Source organism: Chanodichthys erythropterus, chromosome 4 (genome assembly GCF_024489055.1).
Source record: "Chanodichthys erythropterus isolate Z2021 chromosome 4, ASM2448905v1, whole genome shotgun sequence".
Classification (NCBI taxonomy): Eukaryota; Metazoa; Chordata; class Actinopteri; order Cypriniformes; family Xenocyprididae; genus Chanodichthys; species Chanodichthys erythropterus.
Window position 1 is genome coordinate 35,520,396 of NC_090224.1, and position 18,164 is coordinate 35,538,559.

At 35.8% G+C, this 18,164-nt stretch overlaps 1 protein-coding gene across 4 annotated transcripts in view; it reads left to right on the forward strand.

Annotated features, from left to right (window-relative positions):
• trappc8 (trafficking protein particle complex subunit 8) overlaps positions 1-18,164 on the forward strand; it is a 77,922-nt gene that overhangs the window by 28,351 nt on the left and 31,407 nt on the right. For all 4 annotated transcript variants that reach the window (XM_067384838.1, XM_067384837.1, XM_067384839.1 and 1 more), the window contains 7 exons: positions 4,440-4,548; positions 8,575-8,769; positions 11,470-11,636; positions 11,737-11,811; positions 11,909-12,002; positions 12,113-12,270; positions 16,069-16,502. In XM_067384838.1, coding sequence (XP_067240939.1) covers positions 4,440-4,548; positions 8,575-8,769; positions 11,470-11,636; positions 11,737-11,811; positions 11,909-12,002; positions 12,113-12,270; positions 16,069-16,502 — 1,232 coding nt within the window. The remainder of the gene's footprint in view (positions 1-4,439; positions 4,549-8,574; positions 8,770-11,469; positions 11,637-11,736; positions 11,812-11,908; positions 12,003-12,112; positions 12,271-16,068; positions 16,503-18,164) is intronic.

Sequence of the window (18,164 nt, forward strand, 5' to 3'; positions counted from 1 at the left end):
AAGTTAAAATTAACTATTCACAATTCATAAAATTAAAAAATTTAGGATGGTACAAAGTCTCATTAAAAGGATGACATTCTTGTAAAGAAAACCATAGGTAGAATGTAATAATAAGTATTTTTGTTAAAGGTGCCCTAGAATTGAAAATTGAATTTATCTTGGCGTAGTTGAATAACAAGAGTTCAGTACATGGAAATGACATACAGTGAGTCTCAAACTCCATTGTTTCCTCCTTCTTATATAAATCTCATTTGTTGAAAAGACCTCTGAAGAACAGGCGAATCTCAACATAACACCGACTGTTACGTAACAGTCGGGATCATTAATATGTACGCCCCCAATATTTGCATATGCCAGCTCATGTTCAAGGCATTAGACAAGGCAGTATTAACGTTTGGATCTGTGCACAGCTGAATCATCAGACTAGGTAAGCAAGCAAGAACAACAGCGAAAAATGCCAGATGGAGCAATAATAAGTGACATGATCCATGATATCATGATATTTTTAGTGATATTTGTAAATTGTCTTTCTAAATGTTTTGTTAGCATGTTGCTAATGTACTGTTAAATGTGGTTAAAGTTACCATTGTTTCTTACTGTATTCACGGAGACCAGACTGTTGTTATTTTCATTATTAAACACTTGCAGTCTGTATAATTCATAAACACAACTTCATTCTTTATAAATCTCTCCAACAGTGTAGCATTAGCCATTAGCCACGGAGCACAGCCTCAAATTCAAAATCAAATGTAAACATCAAAATAAACACTACTTACGTGATTAGACATGCTGCATGACGAAGACTGTAAAGATCCACTTTGAGGGTTATATTAGCTTATTGTTAGCTTATTAGCATTATTTATAATAAGTTTTTAAAGAAAAGCAAGGATGCATTCAGTTGTTCTGATATTAAAAACATTTACAACAGTTTTCTATTTCAAATAAATGTTGCTCTTTTGAACTTTGTATTCATCAGAGAATCATGGGGGGAAAAACAGTATAATTTCTTCAAAATATATTAAGCAGCACAACAGTTTTCAACATTGATGATAATAATGTTTCTTGTACAGCAAATCATATTATGAATGATTTCTGAAGGATCATGTGACACTGAAGACTGGAGTAATGATGCTGAAAATTCAGCTTTGATCACAGAAATAAATTACATTTTAAAATATGTTCAAATAGAAAACTGTTACTTTAAATTGTAATATTTCTCAATATTATTGTTTTTACTTTATTTTTGATCAAAAATATGCTGCCTTGGTGAGCAGAAGAGACTTCTTTTAAAAACAACAAACTTTTGAACTATAGTATTGTATATTGAAACACTTTTTTGAAATTAATGATTATTATGTGTACACATGTTTCAATATGTAAGGATAATATTAAGTCTGTCACGGTTCCTTGATTAAATTTAAATTCTTGATTATAAAAATTGATGACAGCAAAATAAACTCCTGAATAGTGGCACATTCCACTGATGAGAATCCATGAACTGCATTATTAGAAAATCTTAGGCTGCACAATGTATTAAAAACATTTAAAAACCAAACTATAGCATGGTGCTATCGGGAATTCACAAAGGCTATGATTCAGTTAAATAAGTATATGCCCTGTGGGTTTAATATATATATATGCGCATATGCGCTTTAATTATTTACATGCGTGTAGGTTGTGTGTCTCAGAGCGGCTCCGCATGAACTGTTATCATTTACATGTAAGGAGCGCATCTCAATCTCCATATCTGCATATGCTGTGAGTTTAAATTGCTTATAATGTTCATCTGGGAGCACAATCTGCACAATTTCATCAAATTTGTAAGGTAAAACATATATAAACCTTCTCCAACACAGGCAAATAAATCAGTATGTTTCTAAATACGCAAATTGTTCATCATAATTTCATATTTGTTTATTGAAAACAAAGAACAAGGGGTCATCATAGGCATTACAAAGTCTAGACAATACAATTTCCATGCATTCTTTGGCATGCAATATCTCACCTATACTCAATGGTCTGTGTACACAATCCATTTATGGATTCAAATATTCAGGTATTTTTCCTAGGTACAGTTCATTAGAATGACAATTTCTTCTTCTCCTATTATTTTCCCAATTTCAGCTGCTACTTCATGCCATTAAGGCTGTATTTTTGAACATGCCCAGAAAATATGGAAATGGTTAGCCATTGGGGGTCCACATATTCTTGTTCAAGAAATTACAGTGGCTGTAGCAATTACATCATAAGGAAGTGTCCGAATATTAAAGGGATAGTTCACCCAAAAATGAAAATTTGATGTTTATCTGCTTACCCCCAGCGCATCCAAGATGTAGGTGACTTTTTTTTCTTCAGTCGAACACAAATGATGATTTTTAACTCCAACCGTTGCCATCTGTCAGCCGAATAATGGGAATGAATGGGAACTTGGATCAATAAGAGTCGAAAAACCTTGCATAGACAAATCCAAATTAAACCCTGCGGCTCGTGACGACACATTGATGTCCTAAGACACGAAACGATTGGTTTGTGCGAGAAACCGAACAGTATTTGTCATTTTTTTTACCTCTAAAACACCAGTATGTCCGACTGCGTTCAGTATTCCCTTAGTGAGGTCTGATCACGCTCTGACAACGACAGTGATGTCTAGTACTCATTGAAGTATAAGCGCGAGACATCACTTCCGTTGTCAGAGCGCGATCAGACCTTACTAAGTGAGTGCTGAACATAGTTAGACATAGTGGTGTTTTAGAGGTAAAAAATTTATAAATACTGTTTGGTTTCTCACACAAACCGATCGTTTCGTGTCTTAGGACATCAGTGTGTCGCACGAGCCGCAGGGTTTAATTTGGATTTGTCTATGCAAGGTTTTTCGACTCTTATTGATCCAAGTTCCCATTCACTCCCATTATTTGACTGACGGATGGCAGCGCTTGGAGTTAAAAATCATAATTTGCGTTCGACTGAAGAAACAAAGTCACCTACATCTTGGATGCGCTGGGGGTAAGCAGATAAACATCAAATTTTCATTTTTGGGTGAACTATCCCTTTAAAGATTAATTTAACATTTGAATTAAATTTCGTTTGGTCAGTATCAAACAAGGATTTGATCTGCTGTAAAGTGTAAAAATGGCACCCGATGGCACCCTCTGCAGGCATTTTTCTCTAATACATAATATATATATAAAATTATTGCTTATATTATGTATTTTATAAATTTTAAGTGTTGTTCTATAAAACCATATGATTACTTGCTTTTGATACTTTATTTAAACCAAAAATTGTTGCTACATTGGTATTATGTATGTATTTGAAGTCATTTTAAAGGCTATTGTTCGCTTAGGCTGATTTTTATTACCACCAAAAAATATCCGATTACTTGATTAATTGCCAAAATATTCGATTACTTGATACGAAAATAATGACAGCCCTAGAAATTATATTTTTACTTTTTACCATATGCCATTTTTACTAAACAGAGTCATGAGATTAGAGCAGTTTTCACATTGAACCAGGCTACATTTTCTTGTATTGCTTTCAGAAAGCAGCTAGACTCTGATAGCGGCACATTCAGGCCACTGACCCAGTTTTTCCCCCACCACAATCAGACCTTAGCCCTGAGTTTAACTGTCTGTGTCTGCGCGAGACGGCTCTTTCGTCATCGTTTGGTTGAGTCCGTCTCATCAGTGCTCTGTCCTTGTGTGGTTCTGGTCTACAGAACTCCATCACCCTCAAGCACTGGGCCTGAATACATAACAAGAGGAAATGACAACATTCTTTTTTGCTTGTTTCTTAATTGGCTTTTTATGGTGCCGATCTACCACTGCAGGAACAGCTGTGTAAAATATCAGTGTTTCTTTTCATTGAAGGCTTATTTTCTGTGCAGTTAACGGATACAGTATGTGACTTTTTGTAAAGAATTTGCATGATTAAAAGTGAAATGAGACTGGGAATGGGTATCTTCAGTATTTAAAAATAGTAACTAATTAATCACACATTTTTCTATAATTAATCACACCTAACATTAAAGTTTTTAATATATTTTTATATTTTAATAATTTCACAGGAATAGAATGAAGTTATCAAACACTTCGGTCTTCACTGCATAAATTATAAATTGAATATAGATTAATCCTTATTAAAGTTACAAAAGTTATTCAGTCAAGAGCAGGGAGTGATTTTTCTCTTTGTCTTTTGTTCTTTGATTAACATTAAAGACAGACATCAACGCAGCAGGTTTATTAGGCTGCTGTCACTTTAAGATCTGATGCGCATGATGCAGATCTGACAAAACTCTTTACAGTCATTTAAGACCTTATTTAACTCATCTAAGACTCTTGCTTATGAGGATAATCAAAAAAAATTGCCGTTTTGCCATAATTTTGAAAAGAAGTGAAAATGATGTTGATATTTATGAGCCTTTGACCTTTTGCCTTCAGAGCATGAGTCAGTTGACCGGTGAGAGCTCCCTCCCGCAGCTGCCCCTGCCCTGCCTGCACAGCTCACAAACACGCGTCTTCTTCGGCCATGAACGTAGACTCGCTGAAGGTAAGCACCCTCTTTGTGTCTCACACATTCACAGAAGGGGACAGTTCGTCAGAAAATAAAAAAGCATGTATTAAATAATGTATATGAATAAAAAAAGTATGTATTTACTTGCCCTCATGTTGTTTCAAGTTGTTCTAGCTAGATTAAGGTTCTCCATCACTGACAAATTTTCATCAGTTGAAATGCAGAGAGGCCATGTTTGACATCAAAGATGTCTTTTTTCGCATTGTTTTTTTGCACCGTTGAGCATTACAGCCAATCGTACGCACTTCTGTTGAGTGTGCTGAGCATCCCGTTGAAGAAGAATTATGCACTCTCGAGAAATCTCTGTGAGTGCCGATGCAATGTAAGTAAGAGATTAATTTTGCAGTTTAGACGGCTTCGTTGATTATAATGGGAGTTTTTGTGAGCGTGCAAGACTTGGACCGTTTCCACAAAAAATATTAAGTAGCACAAGTTTGAATCTGGATTATTTCATACAATTATCAAATAATATGGCTTGCTGTGTGGTTAATTGAACTAACAGACGGTTCAAGAAATCTGGGCTCAATTTTTTTTTCCGGTGAGTGAAATTCTAATATAATTTTATTTAATTTAAGATAATTTATTTATTTTAAATTTACAATTTTATTTAAAACTTTACTACTGTCCAGAATCTGACAGACTGTGATTAGCTGTAGGCTGAAACTGTATAAAACAGTCTGAAATGTTGTCATATAATGTTACGTCTGCATTTCATGAATAGCGTAACATTTACTAACACAGACTATATTGGACATGTTTTCTTTTAAATGAGCTTTTTTTTTTTTTTTTTTTACCAGACTCTGATGTTTAGGTTCAGTAATTTCACTTTAATGGCAATGAAAAGGTTGTTAGTCAGTTATTGCAATGCCTTATTTTCAAAAATGTCACATCAATTCATTGGTATTTAACTTTAACACTAAACTTTTTTTTTTTTTGCAAAAACCTCCGTCCACCTCTTCAGACAGCGAGACATGGTAAAACATTTGTTTCTGTCAGTTTTACAGCAGCTACTCATGAAATCCTGTCATTGCCACTGTGTAACGGTGGACAAAACATGATAATAACTTGCAGCTTGGCAATTCAGAGCGGCTCATACTCACACCGGCATTCGCCTTGAAATCATATGATTCGATTTGCGATTGGTTCTTCTGTGGACTTAGAGGTTTTTGCTGACAAAGGGAAATGATGTTTAGTAGTTTCTGCAAACAAACTGGTATTTCTGAATGGTCTGAGCCTGGGATTTAGCGTATTTTAAGTGAAAGTATTTGATAAAGTAAGAAAGTATAAGGTAAATACGTGCGTTTCTTGCTCAAACTTCATATCCAGAACTGATGCTATCCTCACTTGCTATCTGAATTATCGTAAACAAGAGTTTCCTAGTTAAAAATTGCAAATGAACGCCGTTTGTGACATTTTTGGTGCTTGAGATTGTCCTGTTTTTTTGTTGCCTGTATTCCAGAGCATATGCATGGAAAGGGGGCCGGGAGCAACAGCTCATTTGTATTTAAAGGGACACACTCAAAAACAGCGCATTTTTGCTTACCCTAAAACTTCATATACAAAGAGACTTATTTTATATCTTGTAAAAATCTTCTTGTTTTAAATTGTAATAATATTTCACAATATTATTGTATTTTAAATAAAATAAATGCCTTGGTATTTAGTATTAGAGACTTCTTCTTTCAAAATCATTCAAATCATCTTACTGTCCACAAACTTTTGAATGGTAGTGTATATTCCAAGCATTTCTGTATAAAAGAAAAGTAATTTGTCATTATTCACACAAAAAGCAATCGTATTCCCTTAGAAAGTGGACCGAATAGTAATGCAATTGACTGTTCCTGCACATGAATAAACATAGCACAGCACAACTGTTACGGATGACATATTCTAACATCCAAATTATGTTGTGATGACCTTTCTCTCATCATGCCCACAGAGAAATTAAGATGAACACAGCACCATTTATGTACTCCGATAAAAAAAAAGTAATTTCCAGTGAAAACTTCAAATGAGATTCAAAAGCGATGAGCAGTGCTGAGGAGCTCCCCCTCACTTCACAGAATAAATTACATTTAAAATAAGAGAAAGAACACGGACTACAACATTCGATATCTGCAACGAGCTCTGCTTCAATTAAAGAGAAGCAAACAAAAAGACTCATTTCAGGATTATCACGGAGCTCAAACACATGTAAAAAAAAAAAACCTGAACATTGGAGTGAAGAGAACAGGCCTGAGGAGGTGTGAAAACCTTTTTAATTAAAGTCTTTGCCCGGATCTCACACTGAAGGGGGAGCAGGGAGTGGAGGGATGGGGGTGTAGTGATGTGTGTTGAATGATAAATAAACGTACCTGTTGTCTGTTCCAGTGCTTCGCTCGCCTTAGGCTCTGAATCCCAAATGTCCTCTGAGACACCGGCTGATTGGACATAAGGCAGCTCTGTTGAGCTTATATATTCTTAATTCACAAAGTATTCCTTTTTCACTGCCATTATTTGTCACTCATATTTGTAAGGATAGAAGAAATGTGTGAGGAAACCTCTGGAATGATCCAAAGAGTGTCTTGAGCCTCAGTGAAAGAACATCTGTTTGACTGTAAAGTGTCTCACATGATCAATGTCACAAATTGAATTATTTGATTAGGAGACTATAAAATGAATGAAAGAAGCATTTAAGATTCCTCACTATTTATGTCATACTGTAAACGTTGCTTTGTTTTCAATCCTTAAACATTCTGCTTATTTCTGAGTTTTGTATCCTAGATTTTTAGTGCGATCTCAGACATTTGGACCACATTAGAGTACAATCAGTTTAATCTAGTCTCAACAGTAGAGTACAATTTAAAATGTGTTTTCTGTTTTAATTTATTTTATAATGCAATTTGAAATCATAATATAATGTAATCTGAAATCATTGTAATGTGCTGATTTGGTGCTCAAGAAACATTTTGTTATTTTAATTAATGTTGAAAATTTTTTTTTTTTTTGGAAACTGATACTTTTTTTCAGGATTCTTTGAAAGTTCAAAAGAACTGCATTTTTTTGAAATGGAAATCTTTTCTAACAATGTAAACAGTCTTCCGTCACTTTTGATCAATTTGACGCCTTCTTGCTGAATGTTTTTTTTTTTTTTTTTTCCTGAAAAATCTTACTGACTATCAAAGGCACAATATGTAAGATTTTTTTAATTAAAATATCCAAAAACCACTAGAACAATGTTATATACAGTACTGTGCGAATGTCTTCTGGTGCGTTCACACCAGACGTGAATGAAGCGATAAGCGCGAGTGATTTACATGTTAAGTCAATGCAAAGACGCGAATTGACATCCTGCGGTGCGATTCGCACGAATGAAGCGGCGCGAATAATTTACAATTATTTCCTCACTGACAAGTTGCGTTTATTCAGAGGAAGTGTGCAGAAAGCAGTGGGAGAGTCTGGGACACATAAAGGAGCGGGAGAGCCCCTCATGATGCGAATTCGCATCTGTTGTGAAGGGATTTTCACGCGCGAATGAAGCGAGTAAACTCAACATGTTCAAGCGTCCAACTATGCGCGAATAGCGCGATTTATTCACGCAAGTTGCGTCTGGTGTGAACGCAGCATAAGGCACGTCAGTATTTTCACCCCCCAAAAAAGGTTTTAAGCCAGTTATTTATATCTTTTGCTGTAGTGTGTCAATAGGAAGTATCCGTTCACATTTCCAAACATTCATTTTGCCATTAATTGTAATAATCCAGTGAGGTTTTTGAACACACAATAAGACTGATAACAGCCGGTGCTCCACATGGAGATCAGAGCTTAATAGTAATAGTAAAATAGTTAATCGTTAATAGTAAATAGATTAATAATGATGGCCAGTGAATGCTATTAAAATATTATCTTTTATTTACACATCCATACCAATTTGAACTTAAATTCTAGATATTTATGCCCATATTATTTGCCTCATCTGTATGTAATCAGTTGCATTTTTGTAATCTCCAACTTGTTTTTCAACAGGCGAGAAACAGGCCGCAACACATGTCTCATTGGACCAGGAGTTTGACCGTGATCTTTCCCAACTGTGGAGGGAGTTGGAGGAGCAGGTTGTCGCCGTGGCCAACAGAGGGACGGTGCCCATCACCTTCCAGCCTACCCAATGCTGCTTAAACAGCCAGACAGACAACCTCAGATACCCCCTCGCTGTGGTAGAGGGTATGTTTTCCCTCCTCCACTTACTTTTTTATTTGTGCTATGTATTTGGTCCTCCAGATTTTTATTTTTAAGACACCTCCATTCCTTTGATTGCTCCATTGAAACAAACTCTTGGTTTCTGTTGAGGTTTTGAAGCACTTAAGGGGCCTAGTGATTGCTTTTGATGCCTTCCGGGCCTTCGTTTATGGTTTATTAGTCAATGTTTAATTGGACTGGAATCCATTATTCACCATTTGCTTTCCTCTTTATTTCATGAAATCTGTAGAAACCGACTGTGAGAACTAATGAAGCGCAGAGACCCTTTCCTGTTTTTGACCCTGTTTGCCTCATCAGTGGAATATTCAGTAGTGCAAGTGAAACTAGTATTGATCATAGAAATGAATTAGTTATAATGGATGAACATTCACCTCTCAACACCCCACAGCAAGAGGGGAAGAGTGTAGGGGAACAGGAAGAACCTGCAAACACCCTTTGGTGACCTTGCCATGCTCCTACTTATTTTTATTCCTTGTTAACAAATATTTCAGCAGCAAAGAACATCAAAGGAAACGTGAATAAGTAAATATGATGATTACAGAGGTTTTTTTTTTTTTTTTCAAGTAGTTATTTGGTTGTTGCATAGGTTTGACCCTTCTCTGCCTTTTTTTGATGAGGTTTAGACAAGGAAGTCTATGATACCTGGAGAAAGCTATATGGTAGCATTCCTGTTCATTTCAATGGTTGGTCCAGGTTCTCTCAAATGTACCTGATCTTTGCTTATGGAAACAACAGATATTATGTTTGAGCCAATCAGACAAGCTGTAAATGTGAGTAATACAAATAGAGCCGCAGGCAAATTGTCTTGACAGCACTGAATGGCATCTCAAGAATTTGCTCAGTCCTTCATTAATGATGTGAAAGAAGACAGGCATCAAGGGAAAATATAAGCCATTTCATTCTTTTCAATGCTCAGTAAAAATTTTGCTTGTTGACCAAAAAAATCTGCTATAAAATACAGGGCTTAAATCGGTTAAAAATATTTAACTATTTAAGTGCACACTTTTCTGTAATTTAATCAAGGCTTAAATTGCACCTAAAATAAAAAAAAACTAAAACTAAAAATATTTTAAATCATATTTGTTTAACCAAGAATTATAATTGGCAATATTGATATTACCTACATGGATTTTTTTTGTTTGTTTTAGTTTTTGAGGATAAAATGAGTAACTAATAGCCATGTAGCATTCAAAAGTTTAGGGTCAAATGTTTTTTTTTTTTTTTTTAAATAATACTTTTATTCAGCAATGACACATGGAATTAATCAGAAGTGACAGACATTTGTTGTTACAAAAGATTTCTATTTCAAATAAGAAATAATCAGAAATGTTTCTTGAGCATCAAATCAGCATATTAGATTGGTTTCTGAAGGATCATGTGACACTAAAGATGCATATGCATTTGAGACTGTTAAAAAAAAGTAAATTAGGGCTGTCAAACAATTAATCATGATTAATCGTATACAAAAAAGTTTGAGTTTGCCTAATATGTGTGGGTATACTGTGTGTAATTATTATGTATATATATATATAAATAGAAACACATTCATGTATATATTTGAGAAATATTTACAAGTATATGTATTTATTTATATTTTTATGTAATTTATATTATATATAAATATATTTTGTACATAACATATTTCTCTTAAATATATACATTGATTTGTGTGTATTTATATATACATAATTACACACAGTACACCCGCATATATTATGCAAACTCAAACTTTTATTTTGTATACGATTAATCGCGATTAATCGTTTGACAGCCCTAATGTAAATCTAGCTGATGTTAGTGTTTATTTGAGTCATAATTAAGGCCAAAACTACAAATAGTCAGATTTTTGTTTCATTTATTAACAAACATTACAGAACATTAGGGCTGAAACCAACGATTATTTTGATAATCGATTAATCTATTATTTTTTTCTTATCATTATTATTTTTTAATGTTTTTAAATGTATATATTTTTATGTATTTTAATCAGAGATATTGTGCTCCGTCTGTTTGACACACATGTGCCCACCGGCGCTCGTTCGTTGAAGTCTAAGTTTAACAAGTCCCTTGCTGTTAGAATATGCAAAATGAGAATTCTCGCAGGACTTTCTAACCTTTACAGATAAGGATATAACCATGAAATGTAAGTTATGCATTCAGATAAACACGTGTCAGAGACATTAAACAGCACACGTGTCAGTCAAAGCATAAATGCGTAAACTTGTTTGAAGGGCTTATAAATGTAAAGTATTCTCATGTTTTGGATAACTTGAATCATGTTCCTTTCCTGAAGCAACTCACTCGGTGTCCTCCGCTATTTTTCTTATGCGTTTTGTCCATAGAAATGTGTTATTCACTACTGTAAAGTGACGTGACTGGGCACACAGTGCAGTCTCAAATAATCGAATTTGTTGTCAATTATTTTCGATAATAATCGATTTTAGCGATTAGTTGTTGAAACCCTACAGAACATGGTATTTTAACAACAAGTAAATATGACAATTGTCACAAACCTTAATAAATATTATGTATATATAAACGTACATTTTTGTGACGTATCAAGCTTCAAGATACTTGAGCCTTTTGCATTTTCAGTCATGTATTTTTCTCCTGTCATGTTGTTTGCTGTTAATACATTGGCTTCTTTCTCGTTTTGCGTCACAGAACCCATCATTGTGGAGGTGGTTTTCCGTAACCCCTTGAAGGTTCCCTTGGCTCTGTCGGCTCTGTCTCTGGTGTGGAAGTTTACTCTGAAAGACTTATCAGACCCTCAGGGAGGCACAACTGGAGAAACCATCACCAATGAGAAAGAGGCAGCGTCTTTGAAAGAAGTAAGACTGTTAATCGTCTCTCGGTTCATCGTGCCTGAGGCATCCAGCTTTGAGTTTCTCATCAGTTTGATTAACTTCTGTGCATTTGAATCCGTTCCAGACCACGGCCCTCAATGACATCATTGATACGCAAGTCATTCCAGAGTTCAACATAAGTCCAGAGGAGACCAAAGTGGTTCGAGCACCTTTTCCTCTTCTCTCTCCCTTACTAGTTTCTCTTTTTTCCCCATTGCTTTAACTGAATTGGCTGTCTTTCTCTTCCACTTTCCCAGGCTCGTTTGAAGCTGCTTCCTCGTAAGACAGGAGAGTTGCATGTTCTTGGTGTGGTGTACAACCTGGACACTGGAGAAGTGGGCAACAGTGAAGGTGTAACACAAACGCACATTCTTCGACACGCATGTAAACACTGAAACCATCAGTGGATGGGATTTATGTGATGTAACACTAACTGTAGATGTGGTCGGATTGTGCTGCAGGCTCACTGGCCGGTGATCTGATGTGTGTGCGTGGACAGCAGAATCTGGAGATCCAGGGGCCCAGACTCAATGTGACCAAAGAAGAAAAGACTTCCGTCAGATATGGACCAGACCGCCGCCTGGACCCCATTATCACCCCTCCGATGCCCTTACTGGAGGTGTGTTTGAGTCAATCAAATTCTGACCTTAAAGGAATCGCCCCAAAAATGAAAATTCTGTCATTAATTTCTCACCCTCATGTTGTTTCAAACCTGTAAGACTTTTGTTCATCTTACATGAAGATCTTTTTTTGATTAAATCTGAGAGGTCTCTGTCCCTCCATAGACAACTACGAAACTCAAGAGCGGATGTGAACATCCTCTCCTCCGCTTTAATACCAGTTACAGTGCGAAATAAACATGACTAAACATCGGAAGGTATGTTAAAAGATACAGTACAACTTAGCGAAATCCGTATCATGTCTCGTGTAATCGCTCAATCAGTGTTTCAACCTTGGAAAGACATCAATAAAATAGCTTGTAAACAATGTCACGTAACGTCACATTTACCTCAGAAAAACATATTCAGTGACTCATTAGTCAGCTAGAAAAATTAACTCTAGAGATCAGCATTCTGATAAATATAGCTATGCACCGTTACATATATCCATTATAATTGTTCTTCAATATTTAATGAATGTTTGAATAAATCAGTTATGACAGCCACGATTTAAATGTTTATACTTAAAAAAAAAATGAATTGGAGTAGAAATATGATTATGTAAGTCTAAACTTTATTTATTATTAAAAAAAAAAAAAAAACATCAGTGAGTGTAATTTAAGTGTTTGTATCAGAGATGTTCAGGAGTCTTTTATCTGGAGTCCGAGTCAAGTCTGAAGTCTTTATCACTGGAATCGGAGTCAAGTCTGGAGTCTTTTGTCACGAGTTTGAGTCATTAAAAAAAAAAAAAAAATTTTTATAATCAAATCCTATATTTTATCCTAGTTGTATTATATAGACAAAATTATATGATCTTTCTATAATCTGTTTTATAATCGTTTCCCACATTCTGAGCTTCTAGCTGATCTGACGTGATAATAAACCCAAACAAAAGAACATATGGCACGGTGGCTCCCGTCATGTTGCATGGGACTCTTATTACGACATTTTGGAGTTTATGCGCACAGACATACGTAATCAAATTCTATGACAGGCGTCCAGTCTACCACGACACGTAAGGAAACGTGACGCAGATATTATAAAACCATTTAAATACAACACAAATTCTTTATTTATTATATCAGTATATAAGACTTGAGTCGTTTTTAAAATATTCCGAGTCTTTTGTGCCGAGTCGAGTCAAGTCTGAAGTCATTTCAGGTTGAGTTCGAGTCCGAAGTCTGTTAAAATGCGACTCGAGTGCGACTCGAGTGCGAGTCTCTAACTCGAGTGCCCATCTCTGGTTTGTATATAAATAAGTTCATTTTAATCTTCAATATTATTATAGTAGTACCAACTGACTCCCATGTGTAGTTTTTTTCCTCTAGAAAATTTGTCATAAACTGTAACTGATCCAAAATAATCGATATCGAATCAAGTCGAATCGAAAGCATATGAATAGAAATTGAATCGAATCCTGAAAATTGTGTCAATACCAAGCCCTATCTTTGATGCTTAAAGTTCATAAAGAGATCGTAACACTAATCCATATGAATTGAGTGGTTTAGTCCTAATTTTCTGAAGAGACTTGATCGTATATGTGACCCGAAGATGAACAAAAGTATTACGGGTTTGGAACGACATGAGTGTGAGTAATTAATGACAGAATTTTCATTTTGGGTGAACTAACCCTTTAAAGTGCCCCAATATATATTGTGTCCTACAATAGGTTAACGTGCATCAAGTTAAAAAACACTTTTCTAGGGCTGTCATCAAGAAATTTTTTTTCTAGTAGACATTAATTTAAGCGATTAGTCAACTAATCACACATCTATATTAATAAACCGTATAATTCACAATAATAAGCCTAATCAGCACACACACAAAGCTTGCCACAGTGCACCGGCAAAAGTAATGATTATGAATGTATCGTGAAAAAACAGCAAGCAGACTGTCTCATCATTTTAGTAATTTATTGCTAATGTTTTCTGTGTTTTCGGCTGCAGAGATTAAGTCAACAATGCTGACTCGTCATCTCCGCAGTAGTTTATTTGTCTATATGCACCTTTCATACGGATTGCAATATTGATTTTCCACTTGAATTGGTTGAAAATCTTTTATTTTTAATTTTTGTTTCATTTTGCAACTCCAGAAAATGTTATATCAAGGGTGACCGTATGAACCCTTTTTTGCGCTTTTCAACATTCAAACAAGCGAGCTGAGTTTCGGGGTACACCTAGAGCTTCTAATGTAGCAAATTCTGTTTTAGAAGTTAATTTGTATATATGTATGTGTAAACACACAAATGATATATTTCTATATTTTTTTATTCATTAGCTGTATTTGAAACTTACAACCGTTACTGTCATAATCACTCATAATCTATGTTTGTTATCAAATGCTTTTAATGATAATGGATTTCATTTTTTGTAACTGTAACACATTGTAAATTATAATGATTAAGAACCATTATTTGTATTTTTTTATTATTTAAATACTATAACATTGCATGTTTTTAATTAAGAAATTACTGTCACTGCATCTGTATTTATCATAAACAGTGGTCAAATATTGAAGCGTCCTAAATCCTTCTAATAAATTACAGTTTGTTAAGATTTAATAATATTGATTTAATGCCTGACCCACTACACTGCAGAGGGGGGGAAAAAATCCATAGAAAATGAAAAAGATATACTGGTAATTTTCTGCCATGACATCCGTTCATTTTACGGAAATGTCTTTCACTCCTAAAACAAAACACAGCACAACTTCATAATGAAATGCCTATTTCAAAATACGAGTAAACACCTGTGAAACATTGACTTTTTAAGAAACAATGAATATCCATTTTTGACGAGCCATTTAGCATAGGCTACAGTAAATTTCATTTGCTACGAACAGCCAAAATGCAGATTCATCACGTGTCAACTTCATAAGCAAACGAGATTGGGGAAAGGGTTAGTACTGTAAGTTTAATTGGATTTATTTACAAATTTACGTTTTAAAATGTAAAAAAAAATACAAAAATTAATGTGTATCTATTCTGGTGTTAGATACAATTTTAAGATTAGAATACAATTAGAATACAATTTTTTTTTTTTAATCTTTTTTTTTAACATCTTGTAGCCGATGGGGGAGCCAGGCTCCCTGCGATCTCCGCCCATGTTCTCTTGTCCAATTTTGGTGAGGCCGTGTGAATTGTATCCTCAATTCCCTGTTCTTAGCTGACAGGAGTGACTCCGGTGTGTCTTCTGCTGCTATCGCCCATCTGTTTGTGCAATCATAGATGCTCTTCTGTTGTAACAAGTAGTTTTTTGAGTTACTGTTGCCTTTCTACCAGCTGGAACGAGTCCGAGTCAGAGGAGAATGGCCAGACATCAGTAGGGCATTGTTGCCCACAGAACTTTCACTCACTTGATATTCTCTCTTTTTCGGACAATTCTCTGTAAACCCTGGAGGTGGTTGTGCATGAAAATCCCAGTAGATCAGCAGTTTCTGAAATACTCAGACCAGCCTTTATGCCATCAACAACCATGCCACGTTCAGAGTCATTTAAATCACCTTTCCTCCCCATTCTGATGTTCAGTTTGAACTTCAGCAGATCATCTTAACCACATCTACATGGTTGCTGCCATGTGATTGCTTCCTCAGTGCTTGTATAAACAGTGATTTGAATGTTTATGGCATCTGTTTTACTCTATATATACTGAAATTGATGGTTCTTGGCGAGAACGAGCTACATGTGCACCAGACTTTATGCAAGGATTCAGTTCTTTGTTAGACAAACCATGTAATCACTATTTCTCTTTTCCCCCCAGGTGTTTTTCATTAACTTCCCTACTGGTTTATTGTGTGGCGAGATCCGAAAAGCATGGGTGGAGTTTGTGAACGTGAGTGCAGTCCCTCTCGCTGGTCTTCGGGTGGCATCCACACACCCAGAGTTCTTCACGTTCGGGAGTGCCACTTCCGACCTCACCCCAGTGACCCCCACAGCAGCAGAGCACTGCTCCGCCTACAAGACTGTGTCCATGCCCCCGTCAGCGGCCACCGTGACGCTCGTGTCACCAGCAGTGTTCGGGGTCACCAGTGGTGACCGGCCGGTGGTGGCAGAGATTCCCCTGTCACGAGGTGTGTTGGGACCAGGGGAGGCGTTACAGATCCCGCTGTGGCTCAGGGGGCCTGACCGAGAGGGTGTCCATGAAATCAACTTCCTGTTTTACTATGAGAGTATAGAGAAGACTGCCAAACTCAGGTACATGGCCATTTACACGTTTACTAATAATGGACAATAAAAAGAACTAGACTGTGTTTGTTTGTTTGTTTGAGAAGGTTTCCTCAGGCAAGTGTAGCTTCCTTGGCTGTATTCTATGGAAGCTTGTTTGTGTGTACATTATTTATATTTATATTTATATATATATATATATATATATATATATATATATATCAGAGTTTCCGCTAGAAAAAAATGGTGCCGGTCAAAGTGACCGGCAGAGGTTTCGTTTTCCGGACATTTTGATGATATGCTGGTCAAATATCGCCTCTTAATTAGTCAAGTTGAGGAAAACTGAAAGCAGTTTATGTAACTTAAAAAATTACATAATCAGGCCGTATATGCAACATGTTTATTAGCCTAAATTTCAAATAGACAGAAAAAAACTCAAATTATTCGACCCTCTTGTGAATCCGTTGCGTCGTCCTGCCTTTTCGCAGCGCGAACAGAACATTTTTCCGTTACCATCAACTACCTCACATCTTAGCCATGGGAACTTGTCACTCCATTCCGACCGATACGCCCTACACTTCGGCTTTTTCTCCGGTGGTGGCGGAGCTGTCTGGCTCTGGACATCTGAGGCTTCAGGTGTTCCTGATTCAGTATCCTCCTTCGCGTCAGGCCTCTGAAAAAAAATTTTTTCTAGTCTGCCTGGGCCTGGCCATATTTGAAACGTCTCTCAATAGTTCATGGTTTAGGTCTATATTATAGCCGTTAAGCGTGAGCTTTATTTGAAATGCAACATGCGATGTTGTTTAAAAACTTTCAAACGGTCGATTCAGATTGTGTTAGGGGGGCGGGGCCGGGATTATTAGGCAGTTTTAATCTGACAATTTGACCGGAGAGATTTAATTTTGTCGGACATTTAATTTTTTTCCCGGCCAATGTCCGGTAATTGCCGGACAACGGAAACCCTGATATATATATATATATATATATATAAATATAAATATAAATATAAATATAAATATATATATATATATATATATATATATATATATATATATATGCAAGGATTTTATATATATGTCCCAATCATGTTTTTTTTTTGCCTCCGAGTCATTTGATTTTGAGTATCTACCAATACAGAGTCCCGATCCGATACTTCTATAATGCATAAAAAATAATAAAGAAGAGCAAAAAAACAGATCCAGGATCCAGGAACAGTGCTTTTCAGGTTTTTCAGGTATCTAACAGTAGTTTTCACATACAGAAAATGGATAAAGTAATCAAATATAAAATATCACTGCATATTATCTTTACTGTATAAAATAAATAAAGATTAATAATTATTGAAGTTACAAAAACTATTCAGTCAAGAGCAGTGAGTGATTTCTTTATTTGTTGTTTGATTTAACATTAAATACAGGCAGCAGGAATAGTTGTTTTCCCTATAAGACATGCACGATCCAGTACATATACTGTTACACATGCGCTGTCTTTCTCGACTAATATACGTTCACTTAAGACATAACCGACTATGTTTGCTAGGATACTCGCTAGGACGGGCATGTTGACATAATTTTTGTATGAATTTGGCAGCTGAAGAGCAAGACGTGAAAGAGAACTCGGTATTTGCGCGCTGACTGGAATAAGCGTGTGCGCGCTTCGGATGAGCGCAAACAAATCTTCTCACAGCGTGCG